At 51.6% G+C, this 22,430-nt stretch overlaps 1 protein-coding gene across 2 annotated transcripts; it reads left to right on the top strand.

The window, feature by feature from the left end:
* The first annotated feature begins 2,535 nt into the window (after positions 1-2,535).
* OAS2 (2'-5'-oligoadenylate synthetase 2) lies at positions 2,536-20,799 on the top strand. 2 transcript variants are annotated; one of them, XM_082698401.1, is made up of 11 exons: positions 2,536-2,870; positions 4,441-4,711; positions 7,214-7,392; positions 8,523-8,758; positions 9,224-9,365; positions 12,552-12,725; positions 14,558-14,840; positions 15,995-16,182; positions 17,196-17,434; positions 18,350-18,503; positions 19,676-20,799. In XM_082698401.1, the coding sequence occupies exons 1-11, from the start codon at positions 2,694-2,696 to the stop codon at positions 19,766-19,768; spliced, it is 2,136 nt and encodes a 711-aa protein (XP_082554527.1). In that variant the 5' UTR covers positions 2,536-2,693; the 3' UTR covers positions 19,769-20,799. The 2 variants fall into 2 exon arrangements, with proteins under 2 accessions (XP_082554527.1, XP_082554528.1); XM_082698402.1 differs by having other exon boundaries at positions 18,350-20,799.
* Positions 20,800-22,430: the final 1,631 nt, after the last annotated feature.

Below are 22,430 nucleotides of genomic sequence, written 5' to 3'. Positions count from 1 at the left end.
TCCTCCTCTAGAAAAGGAGCCTGCTGATCCCTGACCAGCCTACCTCTAGATGTGGCATGAACAGTCCTAAGGACAAGGAGAGGCACTTGCAGGGTGGATGTGATAGTTAAGATTCTCTAGAGAAACAGGACCAGTGCAGTGTGGAGATTCAATTCAGGAAATGGCTCTGGCTGTCGTGAACGCTAGCAAGTCCAAATTCCATCTGGGGGAGGCTGGAGACCCAGAAAGAAGTTGTTGTTGCAGCTTGAGTCTGAAGGCCACCTGCTGGTGAATTTTCTTCTTCCCCAGGAGAGGGCAGTCTTTTATCTATGAAGGCCTTCAACTGATTGGACGAGGCCCACCCATGTTATGAAAAGTCTTCTGCTTTATGCAAAGTCTACTGATTAAAATGTTAATCTTATGAGGAAAAGAAAAAAAACACACAGACAAAAAAAACCTTCACAGAAGGATCTAGAATAAGGTTTGACTAAATATCTGGGTGCCATGGCCCAGCCAAGCTGACACACAAAATTAATCATCACAGCAGAGAAGGGCCCTGTTTTTCCCACATCTCAGGGAATTTTTGCCTTCTGCATTATTTTTTATTGCTAGACGGATAAAGCCAGTGGGAGCCATCTGGGGGTTTTCATTTTTCATAGAGCTCTGAATGGACTTGAACATCTGACTCCCCTTTGGCCTGTGCAACCCTAGGCCCATGTCCCACCCTTCCTGGGCCAGGCAAGCATGTGCTGAGACCCCACAAGTATCCACAAGCAAGGTGACCAGTCCTGGACCTCTATGTGTCCAGGGATGACGCTCTCACATGCTGACCAGTCTGGGACCTCTATGTGCCCAGGGATGTGGCTGTGAGATGTTGGTGTGTTTGGTGGGGTCCGAAGCCAACAACCAAGAAAGGATTCTTGTGAAGTCATTAGTGCAAAAAAAGGTGGTTTTATTAAAGCACGGGGACAGGACCTCTGGGCAGGAAGAGGGGCTGCCCTGGGATTGTGAAGGGTGACTGATTATATTGTTTGGGGTTCGGGAAAGTAAAACTAAGGCAAGTTCCAAACCAATTTTCTTTCTTTATTTCTTTCTTTTAAAAGATTTTTTTTTTTAATTTGAAAGAGAGAGAGAGAGAGAGAGAGAGAGAGAGAGAGAGAGCCCAAGCAGGGGGAGCGGCAGAGGGAGAGGGAGAAGCAGGCTCTCCCTTTGAGCTGGGAACCCGATGCTGGGCTCCATCCCAGGACCCTGAAATCACAACCTGAGACCAAGGCAGCTGCCTATCCAACTGAGCCAGCCCAGTTGGCTGAAGAAGACTCAGCGTCCTGGAGGCCTTGCCGTTGTCAAGCTCAGATGCATTTCCCTCTAGCAAAGCACTAGCATTGAGCCAGTTGGGAGTTTCCCAGAGGAACCCCATACTCCGCCTGCCTCCTCAAGAGCTTGTCAGGCTGCAGATTCAAAGGTGTTTCATTTTATCTACATTTCCTTCTGCCTTTGAGTCCCACATCACCCAGCAGCAGAATTAGAACCTGCGTCCGGCTCAGACTTTGCCTTTCTGTGTGTCCCTAAGCAAACCAGTCCCCCCCTCTCTGGATCCCTTTCTCCTCGCTGCTCTCATGGACTCAGACTTCCCAGGCCCTGGACTCGATCCCAGGACCCTGGGATCATGACCTGAGCCGAAGGCAGATGCTCAACCACTGAACCACCCAAGGTGCCCCCTTAATTGCAGTTTTAACCTATGCCTGGAATGTGACCTTTGAAGGGTCAGCCGAGATCTCCCCAGGAACACTAGGGATGTCATCTACAGGATAAACAACACGCAATCAGCCCAGTCCCTGGGCCCCAAAAAGGGGTCTGAACTGTCCTCTCTTTTCCTGTTACCAGCTTCTTGCCCTGCCCTCCTCCCGATGAAAACCATCATGCAACAACCTCTGGAGCTCTTTCTACTTTCTAGATCGGATGCTGCCCCATTTATGAAGCACTTAATGAAGCCAATTAGACCTTCAAATTTATGCCACTGAATTTTGTTTTTTAACGAGCGGAGAAGGGAGAGAGCCCCAGGAGATGACCTCAGTCCCCCGCAAAAGCTGATTTGATTAACAACTTCTTAAATAGCATTTGCCAAGTGCCTCCTCCCCATTCTAAGGTGAACCCTACAACGATTAGAACAACGGTTCTAAGGTGAACCGTTGTTGTGTCATTTCACAGATGGGCAAGTTGAGGCACAAATAGAGCAGACAATATGCTCAAGGACATGCTAGCATAGATCAAGCCACCCTAAGGGGGCTCCAGAGTCTGTTTAAGCACAAGGACAAGGGATGAGGCACCTGGGTGGCTCAGTTGCTTAAGCATCTGCCTTTGGCTCAAGTCATGATCCCAGGGTGCTCCCTCTCCCCTCTGCTCATGCTCTCTCTTGCTCACTGGCTCTCTTTCATAGATAAAATCTAAAAAAAAAAAAAAAAAAATGAAAGAAAGGAGGCCGGGGGAGGAGCTGACCACCGGCCGCCCACCCTGCGGGGGTGGGCAGAAATCTCAACAAACAAGGAAGTCAGCTGGGAGCATTCTGTGAGTTTCGGTTTCTAGACTCTCTCGCCTGGGTCATTTGCAGTTTCCTGGTTCTCAATTGTGAGTTTTGGTTTCCTGTCTGCAGGCAAGGGAGTGGCTCCTTCTCCTCTCGCTTCCATCCCCCGACACCACGGCCGCCAGCGGGAGCAATGGGCATCTGGGGGTCGCATCTGTATTCCGTGCAGCCTGAGAAGCTGGACGAGCTGATTGAGAACTCCCTGAGGCCCTATGAAGAGTGCCAGAGACAGATCCATGACACGGTGAACGTCATCTGTGCCATCCTGCAGGAAACGGAGCAGATGCCCCCCACGATAAGTGTGGTCAAAGTGAGTGGAAGCCTGGGGGTCTGGGCTGCTGGGACCCTGAGGTTCCGTGGCCATCGGAAGGAGGAGTGACGTGGTGCTGAGTGCCTTCCGGGTAACAGGCTTTGGGTGACCAAGACATCCACTTGCCCTCCCCACCCTCGAGGGAGGTGATAGAACCCAGGAGTAGGAGCGCTCTGCCTTGACTGCTGTGCGCCCCAGGGCAGGTTGCTTAACCTCTCTGTGCTTCAGTCTCTGAGTCTGAAAAACGGGAGAGGAAGAATAAATTCAGACTGTAATGAGGATTAAGCATATAATGTTCTTAGTATGGGGCCTGGGGCATAGTTAGTCCTTGGTAAATGAGCTGTGATTCCTCTGCGTCATCGTTTCTGACCTCCCCATGTCACGGAGCAGTAACTGAGGCTGGGAGATGGCAGTGAAACTACCCCAAGATGGCTCTGTGGTTTCTCGATGGCAGGAAGGGGTGGGTCTTATCAAGTAGAAATGTTTGGTGCTGGGGGTACAAATCCCAGGGCTGAGACTGAAGATCCGGGGCTTGAGGGGGAGGAAAAGGTGCTGGAGAAAGTGCCAGGACTGTAGGGTAGGGACTTAGGGGTCCGCCAGCCCCGGAGCCCCATTTCTCCGCACGCACCGTGCCTCCTGGCATCGGTCTCATGCGTGCGCAGCAGCCCTGGCAGTAAAGACGCCCAGATACCTTGCATGCCTTGGCCTTGGCCCTGATGAGGAAACTGAGGCACAAGGAAGTGACTTAGTAGCTGGAGGCAGAGGTAGGCTTTCAGCCCAAATAGTCTGCTTGGTTGCACGCGCCCTGAACCACCGCCTCTCAGTATGGTTCAGTTTTTCCTAACGAAAATAAAACATAGGAAAGGGGCACAGATCTAAGTGTATAGCCCGATGGATTGCCACAAACAACACACCTGTGTCACCTATGCCCAGTTGGAGAAAGGAAACATTCCCAGCTCCAAGAGCCCCAGGACCCTCCATCCAGTCCCCGGGACCCCTAATCCTCCCCTAACCACTCTCCGGACTTCTGACAGCCTAGTTTCATTTTGCTGTTTGTTTGTTTGTTTGTTTGTTGTTTTAACTTTGCATAATTGTGGGGTGACCCACCATGCTGGTCTGCCCGGGACCAAGGGGTTTTCTGTGCTGGGACCGGGAATGTCCTGGGAAAACCAGACAGGCTGGTTACTGGATATGAAGGAAATCCTGCCCAGTGTAGCTTTACTGCATGGCTTCTTGGACCACATCCTGTTTAGGAAATGTACGTTGTCGTGTGAGCGTGTGTTTATCGGTTCGACGCTGGGTAGTGTCCCAGGGTGCGAGGACCCCGCCTTTGCCCGTCCTCCTGCTGACCGCCGCTTGAGCTGCCTCCCGCCGAGGCTCGTGTGAGAGGTGCTGCGGCGGGCATCCTTGTTCGGGTCTTTGGGCGGACAAAAGGACACCTGCCACTCCATGTTAAGACTCTAGTGACACTCGTGGCTTTGGCTGGATTTGAGAAATACTGAGGCCTGCTGGGGCATCCGGCGGCCCCGGAGGGTCCAGAGTCTCACTTCTGTGTCTCTGTCACTGGCAGGGCGGCTCCTATGGCAGGGAAACCATGTTGAGGGGCAACTCCGATGGGACGATTGTCATCTTTGTCAGTGACTTTGAACAGTTCCAGGATCAGGAAAAAAAACGAGATGAAATCCTCACCAAGCTCTGGCTGTGTCTGACAGAGTGTCAGTTCACCAGGAAGATGCCAGCCAAAATGGAGGTCCAGAAGTCCCCCAGTGGGCTCACCTTCCAGCTGTCCACAAGATCGCAGAACATCACGTTCAAGGTGCTGCCTGCTTACAACGCTCTGGGTGAGTTGTTCCTGGGTGTGTGGACGGCACTGGTCTGGAGAGGGGTGTTGAGAGAGCAAAGCCTAAGAAAGGGGTGTCAGACAGCCATGGGGGTCCTTGGGGCTGGGGATGGGATAGACACCACTGGTATGTTCCAAAGCCAGGGGCCACATCCCTTTAAGAGAGGGGGTCCCTCCTGCCCTAGGCTTACTCTCTTCTCTAGAACTTTTGCCCCATCTCCTAAATGACTTTGGAGAAAATGTCCTAGATTCCAGAATCTAAAGCAGAGTTTCTCAAATAATGACATGCACACAAATCATCATGGAACCTTGTTAAAGTGCAGACTCTGATTCAGGAGATTGGGGCTGGGCCATGGACTCTGTATGTCTATCCAGGGCCCTGCTGCTGGTGCTGGTCCACATACCACCCCTGGGGATTTAGGCTAGAATAAATGTTGATTAGTGGAAGAGGATGGGGCAAACATCTGGGAAAAGTTCAGCTGGGGCAGGCATTTGGAGTCTGCCTTCTGGCCAAGTCAACATCAAGGCAACTGGTTGCCCTTCCATGGGCAACTGGTTGGACAAATGGATGGTTGGTTGGTTGGATGGATGGATGGATGGATGGGTGGATGGATAGATGGAGAGATGGATGGATGGAAGGGTGGATGGATGAATGGGTGGGTGGATGGATGGGTGGATGGATGGATGGATGGTTGGATGGATGGTTGGATGTATGGATGGATGGATGGGTGGATGGATGGATGGATGGATGGATGGATGGATGGGTGGATGGATGGATGGATGGATGGGTGGATGGATGGATGGGTGGATGGATGGAGGGATGGGTGGATGGATGGATGGATGGAGGAATGGGTGGATGGATGGATGGATGTAGGGAAGGAAGGAGGGGTGGATGGATAGATGGATGGTAGATAGGAAGGAAGGATAAAGCTCAGCCTAGTGACAGCTTAGTCTCAAGCACAGGTGCATGTAATCACAAACTTAAATGCTAGAGCTGAAATTAAACCCCTCATTAAGCAAACAGGAAACTGTAGGAAAAAGAATGTCCCAGAGACACACACCAGTTACTGATAGAACTAGAAATGAAAGCCCAGATCTCCTAAGCCCCAAGCCAGGATGCCTTTAAGATGAACACACACACACACACACACACACACACACACACACGTCGGTGACTTGCATTCACGGGAAGGTAACCAAGTTAGAGAAAAGCACACCCATCTGGAAGGTAGGCAGCTCTCACTTCTATCCTAGTTCCACCACTTACCCACTTTTGCCAACTCTAAGATCAGGCTCAAAATGGCAAGTTTACAGGGCCTGTAAGATGATGGGGACTAGCCCAAACAAGGTCTGGGGTCAAGGTGAAGAGACCTCGTGTGTCTCACAATTAATAGGAAATCCTATATTCTCTCTTGTTCAGAGTATGGTGGCTGGAGACTGGGCCAAAGGGCCTTCTGCTGGGTTCAACCCCAGCATTGCAAGGATGGTATGAAAATGACACACTCTTCCTCGCATGTGGTATCAAGATGCTGCCACTAGATGGCGCCAGAACTGCACATTCTCTGCTGAGATCCCTCTGGGGAAGGACGGGATAAGGATCGCTTTTCTGGGGGGAAGGAACCTACTGGGGAATTCTTAAATATCTGTGGCAGTGAATGAAAGGAACAAGCTGGCTCCTGGCTCCTCTTGTTTATGTCTTTGTAAAATGTGCTTGTAAGCAGTAGAGCTCAGCCAGCAAGAGGGGAAATCTTATTGAAATTCTGTGACCCTATCAATATCCTTCCCCTCTGGGGCACAGGCTTCTTTGCCCCCCGACACCAGCGTTTCTCAGACGTCCCTGGGGATCAGCATCCCCTGAAAAACTTAGTTAAAAAGCGAGGCCCGAGCTCTGTCCACTTGGCTGTCAGATCTCCTCCAAAGCTAATCTGGATTTAAGAGCCTCCTGGGCCCGTACACCAGATTAGCGCGGCAGCAGGATTCTGATGGGCACCCAGTTTGAGAACCACTACCCGGCATCACAGGGTCCCGTTCTGAGGGGCCCACTGCCTCTAACGCCAGCCTCCAGGGCCCTGCCTTCCCCTTACCTGCCTCCTCAGAGTCCCAGTCCCCTTGACTCACCAGCTAGGCTCCAAAGCAGAACACACCGTGTGCATCTATGGACTCTATTTGCTTCCAGGTCTATGCCAGCCATGCCAGCCCCATTTGTTCAAGAAGCCATCTTTCCCTCCCCTCTCGGAGCTCCCCCTTCCTCATTTATATTGTGTTTTCCATCATTCCGTTTCTGTCGATCTTGCCTCAGGCCAGCACCGTGAGGTTTTCACGACTGTCATTGAATTATGGTGGGAGGCACGCCTCCCCTCACCTTTTAGGTGAACACACCGCGTCCCTGACAGAAGAAGCCACCGACGGGTGCTGCCGAACCCCAGCGGACCTTCATGGCTGGCTCCCTGGGGGCAGGGTGCCCCAACACCACGGGTTCTCCATCTCTCTTTTTTTGCCCCAGGCTTGAGCGAGAAGCCCACCCCCCAGACCTACCGAGAGCTCAGAAGAGCCCTGGACATGACCAAAGCCCACCCTGGTGAATTCTCCGTCTGCTTCGCCGAGCTCCAGCAGAGGTTTTTTCACGACCATCCGAGAAAGCTGAAGGATTTGATCCTCTTGGTAAAGTACTGGTACCAACAGGTAATTTTCAAATTCTGTTTCTAGGGCGGTCGTCTGATTCCCCTTCGCCGAGACCATCCACAGCCAGGAAAATATGACGCTCTTAAGTATAGAGCTAGTGCATTTTTTTAAAAAATTTTCATTCATTTATTTAGTTAGAGAGAGAGGGAGATCGTGATGGGGAGGAGGCAGAAGGAGAGAGAGACTCTCAGGCAGACTCCCTGCTGAGCATAGCGCTCTGTCTGAGGACCCCGCGCTCATGACCTGGGCCGAAATCAAGAGTCAGACGCTTAACTCACTGAGCCCTCCAGGCGCCCCCAGCTCAGTGCCTTTTTATAACCTTTTGAACAACGTCCAGATCAAAACAGGGCACCTTTCCTGCCTCCCTGCAGCTACCTCAAGTCTCTTCCCAGTGAATACTCCCCACAAGTGACCACCGTCCTAACGTCTGTCTCCTCCAGTCAGTCCTGCTTGTTTTTGAACTTGAAATCAGTGGTGTGTGCCATCTGCTCAGCGTGAGGTCTGAGAGATGGGCCTCTGCTGTTGCACACAGTTGTGGTGTCTCGTTGTCCTGTAGGATTCTGTTGTCTCGGCAGAATCACACCTTTCTCCCTTCTGCTAAGGACGCTTGGGTCGTGTCCAGATTGGGACCATTATGAATTAGGTTACTATGGCTATTCCCCTATGGGTCTTTTTGTGAGTTTGAGCACTCATTTCTCTTGGGTAAATATATAGGAGTGGAAGTGTTGGGTTTTAAGTTATCTGAATACATAGATAGATAGATAGATACATGTCTACGTGACGTATTTATATATGTATGTATGTGCACATAATAAATACATATGCAGGGTATATAGTATATCGTTATATGGTATATAAAACATATATCATTACATAAGTACATATAATATATTAAGTATATGTAATAACATATATATTAAACTTTAGGAAGTACTACCAACATTAGTTTTCCCAAACAGTTGTCCCTAATAACGCTCCCATTAGTGACATATGACAGTTTCAGGCTCTCCGCACCCTTGCCAACACCTGATACTGAAATCCATCGGATCTGAGGCATGGCGTCCTTTAGGCATGATGGTTGGGGGTAAGTGGGTCCCCAGATCAGCCACTGTCCCTTTCTTCTCCCATAGTGCCAGGAGAGGCTGAAAGGTCTGTCCCATCTGCCCGTGTATGCCTTGGAGCTGCTCACGGTCTATGCCTGGGAACAGGGGTGCAGAGCAGAAAACTTTGACATGGCAGAAGGCATCCGAACTGTCCTGGGGCTAATCAGACAGCAGGAGCAACTGTGCATCTATTGGATGGTCAACTACAACTTTGAGAATGAGACAGTCCGGAACATTCTGCTGAGCCAGCTGAGGTCACCCAGGTAGCAAGCTTCCTTCCACCTTCTCTCTTTACCTGTTCACCTGCAAGCCAGGCTGTGCCGCTTAGCGTGAAGGCTCTGCCCCATCCTTCCCAGCCAAGGATGCTCCAAAGGAACCCCAACAGCGGTGGGGAGGGAGGCAGGGCGGGAACTAGGGGACCCTGACCAATGCCTGTCACATTTCAGACTGTTGTCATATTTTGCCCCCCAAACAAACACTTGAGAGGTGCTTCCCCTTACAGAAGGAAAGGGCTAACCATTTAATTACGTTGCTCACAGAACATCTTTGCAAAGCACCGAGGGCAGGAACAGAAGGTCTAGCCATCTCAGACAAAGCACCCGAGGAACCGAGAGGAAACATGGGTCTGGGTTACCAGACGCCCCGTCCAGTTCTCCTTTCCCAGCGTGAACTTCTTCTTCCATAGGCAGCCCAACTGATTTTTTTTTTTAATCTGATGGCATTCATAGGCCGGTAATCTTGGATCCAGCCGACCCAACCAATAACGTGAGCAAAGAGAAGGCATGTTGGCAACTCTTAAAGCAAGAAGCTTGGAGCTGGTTGCTTTCTCTCAGCCCCGGTCAGTCACTTGGACCATCATGGAATGTTCTGGTGAGAGAGCTTTGCAAATACAGCTCAGGTCATGCTGCAGGGAGGGTGTCCTGATGCCCAGACCCCGGTCTTAGCCAAAAACACCATGTGCGGATTTCCTATAGCTGGGGTGACAAATCGTCACACGCCGGTGGCTTACAGCAACAGAAATGTACTCTCTCGCAGATCTGGAGGCTAGAAATCCAAGGTCCAAGTGTGGGCTGGGCTCTGTGAAGGCTCCTGGGGGGAGGATTCCTGCTTTTTCTGGTGGTTGCTGGTGCTCTCGGCATGTGGCTGTGTCCCTCCCGTCTCTGCCTCTGTTGTCACATGGCCTTCTGTGGTGTGTCTTCACAATGTCTCTTCTCTTTGCGCCTCTGTCTCCGTGTCCCCCTCCTCTTAAAACGGAGCAAAGAGAGAAGGGCACCTGCAGATTAAAGATTTCAATGAATCGCCGCAGGAGAGAGAGCAGGTGGAGAGGTGGGGGGTGGGTCCCACGGAGCAGAGCTCCAGGCAAGTGCCTGGCAGCCGCCCTCTCCCCAGACTCAGGGCACAGATCTAGGGGCCGGCTTCCCGCCCATCCCCCAAAGAGAATTCCGTCCACCGCCACGGAATTCAGAGCTTAAGGACTATTCGACAAGAATGTCATCAGTTTAGGCCACTGAATCCTTTCCGTTTTTCTGGGGCTCATCGGATGACAGGGGGACAAAGGTGTCATTTGAGACCACAGAGGGCAACCAAATTCTACATTGCACAGACACGCAACTAATTTACACCCGAAGAACCGTGGGGGTGAATCTGCATTCCATTTGGCACAGAAAGTTGAGGGTCAACTGAGCAAAGATAAGTGAGCTTCCCAAGTGCCCGGGGCCCTGGACGGGGAGGACCCTGGGGGCGGGGAGCTCCCTGCTGGGATCCAGAAGGAACACGCTCCGCCCACTCCTTGTCCTGACTTTCCCTGGACTCCGGGCTTTGCTTCTTGACCTCGATTTTCCTGGCTTCCTCAAACAACCTTTTAAAAATATCCACCCCACCCCCAACTCTATTCTGACCACTTTTAAACATACAGAAAAGTTGTGAAAATGGTTCCGTGAACCACTGCGTCGACCTGGACACGCACACGTTTAACCCTTGACCTCTCCAGCTGCGTCCCGGTCTGCGAGTGTGTACGCACACTCGTCACTGTCAGTGTTGTATATGTTGTTTTCACTGGGCCGCTGGAGTTGGCTGCCGGAGAGGGACATTCTTTTAGCGAACCACACTCAATGATCAAATTCCAGAGATTAAGACTAATACATTATGACTGTCCAGCCGTTTCCAGATCTTCGCAGCTATCTGAAGAATGTTTCTGGTAGCCAGTTTTTCCCCAGCCCACGCTGCTTTTAGTTCTCATGTGCTGCCCCTAAGATGTCTTTTGATCCCTGCTTTTGCTCTGTTTTCTACCCAATCAACCTGTTTCCAGAACTAGGAGGCCACCCCTCTCAGGAGAGCTGCTGGAGGTCACTCGGGCCCACAAGCTGGTGCATCAGGGTGTCTGGGCACTGCAGGGCACACACACACACACACACACACACACACACACACCCCACCCCCACGATACTCAGCCGGGTGGGAAGGGCAGTACTGGTAATGAATTTGCCTTCAACCAATGGTGAAGTCCATTGCCAACATCAGGAGGCAACCAAGGTTGACCTTCAACTTTAAAGCTAACCAGCCGACCCGTGTCCCCAGGGAGAGCGGGCCCGTCTTCTCTGTGCTCACCAGCAAAGGGGTCTTCTCTGTGCTCACCAGCAAAGGGACGGTGTCTGTACAGAGCAGTGTCCCTTTCCCCGTTGGAAGGAGGGAAGGAAGAGAGGGGAAAGAGAGAAAGAAAAAGAAGGAAGAGGAAAGAAAACCACAAATTCCAAGGCCGAGAAATATCACAAATTTAATTTAATTTAAAGCTTCTAACCTTCCATCTCTCTATAAGATGCTGATGCCCCTGCCTCCCTCTTGAAAGGACCCTGTCATGACCCTGGGTGCACCCAGATAGATGATCCAGGATCATTCCCCCATCTCCAGAGCCTTAGCTTAAACACCTCTAGAAAGTTCCACGTTCCATATAAGGAAACTGATGCATAGTTTCTGGGGATTTAGATTGGCACATGTGGGGAGGTGGGGATGTCACCCGCTTCCACCTCCGCGGACGGGGGCCTCTAGGGTAGACTGAATAGGTGGCGCCTCCCATGGGGTGTCAGGAGCCGTGACATGGAGCAAACCCCACAGTCTGAGCTTTTCTACCAGAGAGGAAAGAACTGCACTCCTGCGCAGGCCAGACCCCACTTAGAGAACACAATATGCTTTCTTTCCAGAAGTGACCCCAAGCGCAAGAAAGGGGCATGTCCCACCCTCCATGACCCCTTTTGGAGCAGAGAAGTGTCCCTTCAGACTGAAACCCACTGGCCCGCTGATCCAGGCTGGCTCTCTGCTCAGCACACTGAGAACAGTACCGAGGGTTGAATAGTGTCCCCCCCGAACTCATGTCCACCTGGACCCTCGGAATGGGAGCTTCCTTAGACGTGGGGTCTTTGCAGGCATCATTAGAGAGATGAGGTCATCCTCGATAGGTATGGGCTCTGACTCCAGTGACTGGTGTCCTTATAAGAAGGCACAGGGAGACCGAGACACGCCAGTGGCCGGAGTGGTGTGTCTACAAGCCAGGGAAGGCGAGTTGTTGCTGGAGCCTCCGGAGGGGGGCTTCCTTGCCCCTTCCCTACAGCCTTCAGAGGCTGCCCGGCTCTGCTGACACGCTGAGCGCAGACTTTAGTCTCTGGAGCCCGAGAGAGCATACATTTCTGTCGCCAGAACTCCCCAGGGGTATGTTGCTAGGGCAGCCCCGGAAAACCAATCCCCAAGGGCACGTGTGTGCAGCAGAAGCCGAGGAGGTCTGAGAAGGCTCACGTGTGAGCATTTCTCCAGAAATCCGCAGTCCCTGCAGTCAGCGGAAGAGAAAGGGGGCACAAAGGTCCAGCCACAGAAGGCCTTGTCACACCCAGAATAGCTTCGAGTCCCGGGAAGGGTCAGATCTTTCTTGGGGGTAGGAAGGAACAACTCACAGTTTTTGTTTTGGGCTGGGGGGCGGCGGGGAGGGCCTTGGGCACTGCCCTGAACCCTCTAGAATGTTCTCGTGGTGTGTCAATGAAAGCACTGAGTCTCCGTCCACCTTCGCAGCCGGTGCCGCTGTTCGCCACCCCAGGCCATCATCTAGACAAGTTTATCAAGGACTTTCTCCAGCCCAACAAACAGTTCCTAGACCAGATCACCGAAGCTGTTAAATTCATCCGTGAATTCCTTCAAAAAAATTGCTTTAGCCATTCAAGGACGAAGGTCCAGAAGATTGTGGAGGTGAGCATTGGCCTTTCTCCCACGTGGTTCCTGGAGCTCTGCAGAGCCCGCCCGTGGACAGAGGGCAAGGGAGGGGGGGGGAGCGGGGGAGATGGGCACCCAGGACTGCGGCTCTCAGTGGGGTTGCCCACACCCTGCTTCCATCACTAAGGATATACTTCTGGCTCTGTATGAGCTTCTGGGGGGCTGCCGCGACCCTTCATGGCCTTGGCCTGGGACCTGCACCTCCCAAACTCTGCCTCTGTCTCCCCATCACCTCTCCTCTGAGGGGCTCCTCTTTTTCCTCTTGTCTCCTAAGGACACCTGCCATTGGATTTAGGGTCCACAGACCCCTCACTCAATGACATCAACAAAGACCCTTTTTCCAAGTCAGGTCATGTTCTCACATTCCCGTTGGGAACCATTGGGGCTACCATTCAAACCACAGCATCTTCTAAGCTCAGTGTGTACTGAGCCAGAACGTGACCTCTCTCTTGCTTTAATGACCACAGCCCGCTAAGCCCCATCAACTGAGCTAAAGGTTCATTCTTGTCCAAGACTCAAGGCCACAGGCTAACCTGCTTCCCTCCATCTGTTGGTCAGCGACCAGATCACCAGGTGCCGGTCCCAAGGAGGGAGCAGGGAGGTGCCCATACGGTGCCAAACGGACCTGGGAGCCTGCTGTCCTGAGACAGACCCAGGGACCGGTACCAATATCCCATGAGTGTTGAGTAAAATGTCTCACTGAGGTTCATTGGACTGAGTTCATGGTCACAGGCTGAATTCACAGTCAGTGCTAGAATTGCCAAAGCTTGTTTCCTCCCCTCCCGAGATTCCCATTAACCGGATAGTAAAAAATAAGAAAATGTATAGCGGCATATCACAGAAGAAAATAGCAAGAGAACCACCAGTGCACAGGATGTTGCTTTCTGCCTTCCTGAAGTTGGAAAGAGTTGTCTGCTAGGTGACATTCAGACCCTGGATATGAGGAGGGGGCAGAGATGGGCTGCTGAGGCCAACACTCACAGACCAGCTGCATGAACGAAGCAGGTGTGCACACCTGTTTATACCCTCCCCTCGCCCCTAACCCACTGCCAGGCATTTACCACTCATGGGTAAAACCAAGGTGCTCTCTGTAAAAATTGAGTGAGCTTTTTGGGGGGCAACCAGGGCAGCAGGTGTGAAGGTCGGTGCCCAGAGCAAAGCCCCGAGCATCATGCGTGGAACAATTCTCTGTGGGGAAGCTGGCTTCTCCCTCCGCTTGCCCTCGAAGCAGCCTGTCAGCTAAGCTCTGCCTAACAGACTCTTTAGAGCAGAAAGGGAGGAAGAGAGAGGAGGAGGAAGGGAGGAAGAGAGAGGAGGTAGGAGGAAGTAGAGAACCCTGTGAGGCAGGGACATACAGAGCCCCCATTTAGTACCCGACCCCTTACGGAAAGTTTGCAGAACGCTGTACCTGAATCATCAGCATTCACCCCAGGATCCGCAGCTTGCAAGAGTAAACAGATGAATCAGGGAACTTTCAACGCAATGCAATGATTGCTTCCAGCTTGATTTCTCTCAGGTCACAGGAATTCCCATAAAGCTAAATGCTCTTTGGGAGAACTCTTGAGGAAGTTGACACGAGAAGTGGGTGATGGGTAATAGCCCCTCCGTTGTTCATGGGTTAATAAGCATGAGAAAACCTTTGGAACCAAACTATTCGTTTGAAAAATTGAATGCTCTGCTTTGGACTCAGCCCTAACTGGACTCTAACCTTGGCAACCTCATTAATGAGCCCGCTGCTGCCAGCCCGTGGCGGGTGAGGGGCTCGGGATCTAGAAAATGCTGGATCTCAGCTTGCCTTTCTTCACTAGGGAGGGTCGACAGGCAAAGGCACAGCTCTGAAGACTGGCTCCGATGCTGACCTCGTTGTGTTCACAGACTCGCTTAAAAGCTACACCTCCCAAAAAAACGAGAGATGCCGTATCATCAAGGAAATCCACACACAGCTAGTAGCCTGTCAGCGGGAGAAAGAATTCGAAGTAAAGTTTGAGATTTCAAAATGGAAGGCTCCCAGGGTGCTGAGTTTCTCTCTGAAATCCAAAGTGCTCAACGAAAGCGTGAACTTTGATGTCCTGCCTGCATTTAATGCCCTAGGTGAGACCCCCTCCCCCAGACCTTTGCTGCTGGAGGAGGAAGCGGGGTTCTGGGGTGATGGGGCGAGGAGGGTGGAGGGAAAGCCATGTGACCTAGCATTGGCTCGTAGGTCTAGTGCCCCCAAGAGGCGGCACGAGGAATGGCAGCAGCCCCTTACACCTAAGGACCTATTCATTCTCCTTTTCCAGTTACTCATCCAAAGCATGGCCAGGACCATGTTCCTTATATTTTTCTATTCCTGTAGTATCCCTCGCAATATCCATCAAAGAATGGGGCCACAGGCGTTCTGTACACATTTACAAATAAAATGCCACAAGTATTAGTGAAGGAAATGAAGGAACAGACTGGGAAGAATGTGAGGCAAAGACAGGAAATCTGGGTGCCTTCAGTCTGCTTTGGAAATTCGGTTCATGAACAACAGATATGTAATGTTGTATTAAAATAAACCAAGATCATTTCAGCAATTTTTGAAATCAGAATCAAAAAGACTCTGATACCTTCCCTCTGAATAGTTCTTAGTGTCTCTAGAGAGGAAATAATAGTATAAATTGGGGGTCAGCTAATTTTTTTTAAAGGCAAGGTAGCAAGTATTTTCAGCTTTGATGACCACACAGTTTCCGTCACAACTACTCAATTCTGCCACTGTACCCCGAAAGCAGCCATAGACAATACATGAACAAAGAAGCATAGCAGTGTTCTAATAAAACTTTATTTACAAAAACAAGAAGTGGGCCAGATTTTGCCTACCATGCATAGTTAGCAAACTCCCAATCAGTGCTGTTTAAAATGTTTTTCTGTGATAATAACCATGTTCTACATCTACTGACAGCTTGAAATGTGGCTAATGGGACTAAGGAGGCAAATTTTTTATTTTATTTCCCTCTAGTTCATTTGAATCCAAGTAGCCACATTGTTTGGTGGCTACTGTATCAAACAGTATACATCTAGATAATACTTTGATAATAGCACCTGTCCTCCTACAGACCATATAATTTTTTCAACTATCCCATTACTCCCAGTATCTTAGACATTAATCATTCAAATATACAAACAGAATTCTGAGTCATCGAATTAAATCACATTGGTCAAAAATATTTGGAAATGGTTCCTTTTATGCACAGCAAAGCACAAACGAAACATCTCCCCCTTGCTAGGTCAACTGAATTCTGACTCCCCACCCAGCCCCAAGGTCTACGCTGATCTCATCGATCTGTATAAATCGTCAGACACCTTGGACGGAGAATTTTCCACCTGTTTCACGGAGCTGCAGCGCAAATTTGTTGTCCCTCGGCCCACTAAACTGAAGGATCTAATTCGTCTGGTGAAACACTGGTACAGGCAGGTATGGCCGCTCTCACTGCAGCTGCCTGGCAGCGCCCATGCGACCGGTTCCCATCAAGTGTTCTGTGGGCCCAAGCTCTCCCATGCTGGGGGCTGAGCCACTCTGGGGACCCTATCCACTAATCCTGCTTGTCTCTGTGGCGTCCCCATCACCAAACCCATGAAGCTGGGTGAGCTGTAGAGCACCTTCTCCCATCAAAGCAGCCGCATCTGTCTCATTTTACCTCTGCTCTGACCCCCAGAGAATTGGGCAGGAATCCAAGTTATTCTGCTCCCCAGGGCAGGTGAAACTGGGACTTTCCATGCCCACAGGTCACCAGCATGGCTTATCCCCCACTCAGCGCCCAGCGGAGCACACACAGATGCTAGCCTTGGAAGACAGGTTGCAAGCTATAGGAAGGACCAGGGTGTGCCTTTTCTGTAACAGTTAGCCTCCCTCCATTTCCGTCACTGTCTCGCACACAGGGGAGCCTCTGAGTATCTCCGTGGCAGCAGACACCCAGCCCAGCAGCAGCTGCTTCCTGTGTACAACAACCTGAGCTTTGTGGTTTCCAACCCAGAAACTCAGAGAAGCGGCTGTATCCCCAGCCCCAGGGTGCTCAGAGGGCTCGGGGCTACTGTGTGACTTTGAGCGAGTCACTTCCCCTCCCCGCGCCTCAAGTCTTCATCAGAAACGTTGACCTATGCCTGCTTGGTGGGGGTGTGGGAGGATTAGGAATGACATGTAAAATGTCTGGCCCCGTCTGTCAGCCCGCCGTGGGTGTTCTGAAAGTGGTCGCTGTTGTAGAACTCTAGGGAGTCCTCTATGGCCGAACCCCAAACCAGAAATCTACAAGCCTCTAAGGGAGGCCCCGCTCAGATCTCCAGCAGCCCCGTCCCATCAGCCCTGCATCTCATGCCTCGGTTGCCCCGCTGTGGCCCCGGGGACCATTAATGGGAGGTGTCTTCCGCGCTCTGAGCTCACTGCTCCTCCCCGCTTCGCCAGTACTGCCTGACCTTCCCCTCTTCCCTCAGTGTGAAAGGAAACTGAAGCATAAAGGGTCTCTGCCCCCGAAGTATGCCGTGGAGCTGCTCACCATCTACTCTTGGGAGCAGGGGAGTGGGGCAGAGAATTTCGACACCGCGGAAGGTTTCCGGACGGTCCTGGAGTTGATCACAAAATATCGGCAGCTCTGTGTCTTCTGGACAGTCAATTACAACTTTGAGGATGAGACTGTGAGGAACTTCCTACTGACCCAGATCCAGAGGACCAGGTGCTCTACACCCTGCCACCCCCTTTCCTTAACCGGATTCCCTCCAACGCCATGACAGCCACCCGGATTCTCTTCCCTGGGCTCGGGATTCAGTGCTCCCCCCAAGAAACAGGACAGGGGCGGGTGAGGAGTGGAAAGGTGCCAACCAACAGAACTTCCCATAGTCTCTGGGGAGGAAGCCCTTGTGGGGGAGGGCAGGAGAGCACGTTATCCAGGAGGATTAGAGAAGGAAGGACCAAGGTACGGGTCTCTAGGCTGCTTCCGTCTTCCTAGGTTGGAAGGAAAAGTGTGAATTCGTTAGCAGGTCTTAGAGCTGTGGAAGTGGGAAGCGTGTCCCTGAGAAATAACGCTATCCTTCCCTCGTGGCTGATTCATCCTACAGGAGAATTAGATTTTATTCGATTTATTGGATCAGCCCTCATCTCTCCTTCCAGACCTGCATCCTGCAAAACCGCTGTCCTTCAAGAATAGCAGGGAATCTTAGCGTGTCCATTCAGTGCTGCCAGCAGAGCCCCAAAACAAGGGAGGCCAAAGAAAAGGAACAGGAGGAAAGGAAAAAAGCTCTGAGAAAGAATAGAGGAAAAGAAAGAAAGAACAAGATACCATGGGCTGCCTACCACGGCCATGGCCAACATGACATTACGGTTGATCAAATTGCCCAGCATATTTCAACCGATCTAACAGGAGGGAGATGTTTCTATTATGCCGTCCTGTGTACAGTAAGGAACAGCTTTCAAAATACTATTGGCGAATGTCACGGGATTCTCAAAAATCACTTTGTGCTCTATCGGTACATTTGAATTACCGGCACCTAAAACGTAGGACACCTTGTTTTGGTGCCAGAAGTGGAATGGGCCCCCCGATTCTGAGGTCGCTGGTTTTAAAAAGCATGTCGTGTTTCGGACTCTCCTTTAGGCCCGTGATCTTGGACCCAGCGGACCCCACCGGCGACGTGGGCGGAGGCGACCGATGGTGCTGGCATCTCCTAGCAAAAGAAGCTACCGAGTGGTTGTCCTCTTTCTGCTTCACAGATGGCACTGGATATCCTGTGCAATCGTGGAAAGTGCCAGTAAGGATAATCTAAAGGAAGTGCCGTCTGGAGATGCCCCCGGGACACGCTTACCTCCAAGAGCTTTTTCCCTCTGTAGCAATGTGGAATTTGTTCCACCCCAAATAACAGATAGCCCAACGCAGGAACTGAGAACAAAACAAAATAGGCTTTTTTGTTTGCTTGCTTGCTTTTTTCTTCTTGTTCAAGAGTCCTAAGGCAGGTGACCCAGGACTCGCGCTTAGGCGGTTTTCTCCACCGGTTGGTGTGTGGGGGTCGGCTAGTTCTTTGTGCAGGGGGTTATCGGATGCTAAGGGCATCCCTGTTCTGTATCCCCTGGAGGCCAAGAGCAGCACCCGCCATCGTGGCCACCAGAAAAAGAGGCAGACACCGCCAAATGTCCCCGGGGGCATCACCAGCTTTTTCTGGCCGCACCTTCCTTAGCCGCTGATTTTCGTCCCAATCGCACTGCAACTCCAGGCAGCAGGTCGGGTCCCGGCAAGAAGAACAGCGAGGGGGAAGATACCCAAGTTGTCTTCCTAGAAGCCTCATCCGGCAAATTCTCTTGGGTTTCATTGCCTGGGATGGTCATGAGGTTCCTCGTAACTTGAAAGTGACTCCAAAAGGACGCGGTATATGGGGCAGGGGTCTTCACTGTGGATGGAGGTTGGCTCCTTTTCCTAAGAGTGTCGGTCACACCCATTCAAAGCTCCGCCTCCTACAGGGACACCTGCCACGGGGTACAGGGGTTGTCCCACCAGGTTCTTTCTCAGCGTTTTTCCAAGCAGGTTTTCTCAGCCTCAGCGGCTGCTGACATTTGGACTAGATAATTTTTTGTTTTCGGGGGGTGGGGGGGCCCTCCCGTACATGGTAGGGTGTGGAGCAGCAGCCCAAATCTCTACCCTCTAGACGCTACCCGGTCGTGACTATTAAAAATGTCTCAAGACATGGCCTTTGATCCTTTAGGGAGCCAAACAGCCCCCGGGTGAGGACCCAGCTTGAGAAGACCCGCTCGACCCTAGAGTCCGCTTTGGTTATCCAGATCTGCCCTAGAACCCATCCCAAAAAGTTGTTCCCGGTCCTACTAACCCTCTCAGATACGCTCCTGCTTCTTTTCCTCTGAGTCTTTGAACCAGTGGTGTTAAGTGCGTGGGATCCGTCTTCTTCCGGCCCATACATTTCTTTCTCTCCAGATAGTGCAGACACCAGGCAGCTGTGGCATGGGGATTCAGCCTCTGGTCAATGAGATGTTCGCCTTCAGAAGTCCTAGAACCCAGGAATGGTAATGCTAGAAGAGACTTCTGGGGGTCGTCCGGCAGCTGCTTCTTAAAGAATCCGCTCGCTGTCACCGTGGCCAGATCCTCTCCTGCATCCCTCCTCTCGCTTCTTTGACTCCTCTCGAAACCAAGACCGCCCAGTCCTTCCCAGCACCAGCCTGCTGGACTCTCGCTCTGCACGTGACCTGCCTTCCCAGACACACCCGCGCTCACCGAGCTTCACCGGCTCCATCGTTTTTTGTCAACCACGGAGTGTTTTCCACTTAGCTCCTTGCTTTTCCTTCAAGCCTTAGCAGCGCGATTTCTCTGTAGTCCCAGAGGGAAGCCCTTTCCCCGCCCCTGGGATCCTATAATTTCATGATCTTGCTCTCACCCTCCTCCATCCTGGCCAACCTCCTGCCTCTTTCCCTCTGCACACCGATTCCTGTCTACACCTGCTGAGCCGAAGGTCTCCCCAGCAAGTAGCGAGCCGATGTCTTCTTAGCCCTTAAAACTTTCCAGAAGCTTGGATTATAACTGTTGCTTCACAGGCATAATAGCCTATTGACTCCCCCCTCACCCCAGCCCACCACGATGCGTGCCTTCTGGCCGGATCTCAAGGCTTTATGCTCTGGCTTTAGCTTCAGAGATACCTGGATGTCTGTGTGTTTTAACCTCAAATATCCACTTCAAGCTTTACCACCCCCCGTTATACCACTATACCAACCATCACAGAATGAAGAGGGTGTCCAGGCTTTGTCCCCGGCTCCCAGCCCAGAGCCTCAGGACCCAGGGAATTTCCCAATAGGAGAGTCTTTACCACCCCCAAGGAGCCTCGTCCAGCCGTCCCTGAGCTGACACCAATGGGGTTTAGGGCCTTTGGTGAGAGTTTCCAAGGAGGGACTGGCCACGCCGGCGATGCCAGGCATGTAATGAGAGGGTAGAAGCTTTCAGTCCCATTCCCCCAACCTCCCAAGAGCAGACTGAATTCAAGCACCTGGCTAATGGTTTAATTAATCATGCCTTTGTAATGAAACCCCAATAAAGACTCTGGACAGCAAGGCTTGGAACGCTTCCTGGTTGGAGAACAGAGCTGTGTGTTGGGAAGATGATGAACCAAACTCCGGGGGGCGGGCCTCCAGTGCTCCCGGCCCTTCGAGCCCCCCCCACCCAGTCCTGTGTTTTTCCTCATCTGCCTGTTCATTTACATCCTGTAGAACAAAATGGTGGTGGTAAGTATGGCCTTTTTCTGAGCGCTGTGAGTCATTCAAGCAGGTTGTTGAACTGAAAGGGAGGCCGTGGAAACCCCTGAATTTGTAGCCAAGTCGGGGGGTGGGGGGTCCAAGTAGTCTGAGCCCCCCACTCACAGCTGGCATCTGAGGAGGACCTCGCCCTTTCACTGTGAGCCCTGCATGGCCTCCAGGTAATGTCGGGGTTGGAGTGACCTGTAGGACCCCCAGCAGGGGTCGTGCCAATGGCCTGGGGTTGGAACGCATCACTGCTCTTGTCCAGAACAAGGGCAAAGGATAGAGCCCTTGAAGAAAGAGCGACCACTCTGTCTTTACGTTGTCTTAGCCTACAAGGAGATGCCAGACCCTTCCAGGTGCCCCAACTCACACTAGAGATATAGAAGGAGACCATAAGGTAAGGCCATAAGACACTGCCCTAACCTCACAGGGCTTATGACGTACCTAGAGGTGCATCACCCGCACCCCTTCACTAAAAATGAGCAACTGTGTACAGCTGCGTGATCAGTGGGACGGGTGTAGTGGGCTAAGACTTGGAACAAGAGAGAAAGTAAGCAGCTCAGAACGTATGTCCCAAAGGAAGGAAGGAGCCATCCTGGGCCTTTCCTGCCACTGTCTTCTCAGCATTTGCCAGACGTTTAAGTTCATTCAAAGCAAAGATAAGAGCGCGTCCGCAGTGATCAAGAAACACGCCACTGGCCGTCATTGGAAGGCTTGAGAACACCAACCCTTTTCTCAGAAGTTGGACAAGTTCCGGCAATGAATAGGGTATAACTAAGCCCATCCTTTCCTGTACAGACGGTATTTCAGGATAAACAGACAGCTATAACTAATAAGGAAAAACATCTTTTTTACAAAAGGATTCGACTTAATATTTGTTGAAAGGGTGAAAATGAGAAACATCACTGTTAGGCAACCTTTGCTGAAATGAACCATGAGGCAGAGACTACGGAAGGGTGGGACCAAGGAGGAGATGCCGGCAGGGGGCGCTCTGTGACGGAAGTGGGCAGACCGCCACTCCCCCAAGCCCTCCGTGGGATCAGGGCATCAGGAGGAGAGGGACTTGGCTGTGCCTGCCGGTGGGAGGCAGTGTCGAACACACAGCACCATCCATGAAATGTTTTGCCAGGTTTAAAAAAAAAAATGGCCATAAGAACAAAAGGAATTGAGTTAGCAAATCCCAGAATAAATGTGGAGGCCAGACACACTTCATAGGGGGAGAACGTCAGAGTAAAAAGCCAGGAGAGGAACTGTCGGTGAAAGAGACAGGAGCCAAGACCGCACAAGAGTCCAGTTAGGCAGAGCTAAAGGTCAAGGTCGCAGGCCCACTGGCCACTCTCAGTTACCCTAGCAACAAGGCCGCCACTTACCCCAAAGGAAGTAAGCAGTGATTAGAAGCAGGGCTACACGTGGCAAGCGGCCAGCAGCCCAGGAGGAGTTTGGGA

This window comes from Mustela nivalis (assembly GCF_964662115.1).
Source record: "Mustela nivalis genome assembly, chromosome: 14".
Taxonomy (NCBI): domain Eukaryota; kingdom Metazoa; phylum Chordata; class Mammalia; order Carnivora; family Mustelidae; genus Mustela; species Mustela nivalis.
Note: the sequence above shows the minus strand (reverse complement) of the source record. Positions and strands in the feature narration are given on the sequence as shown.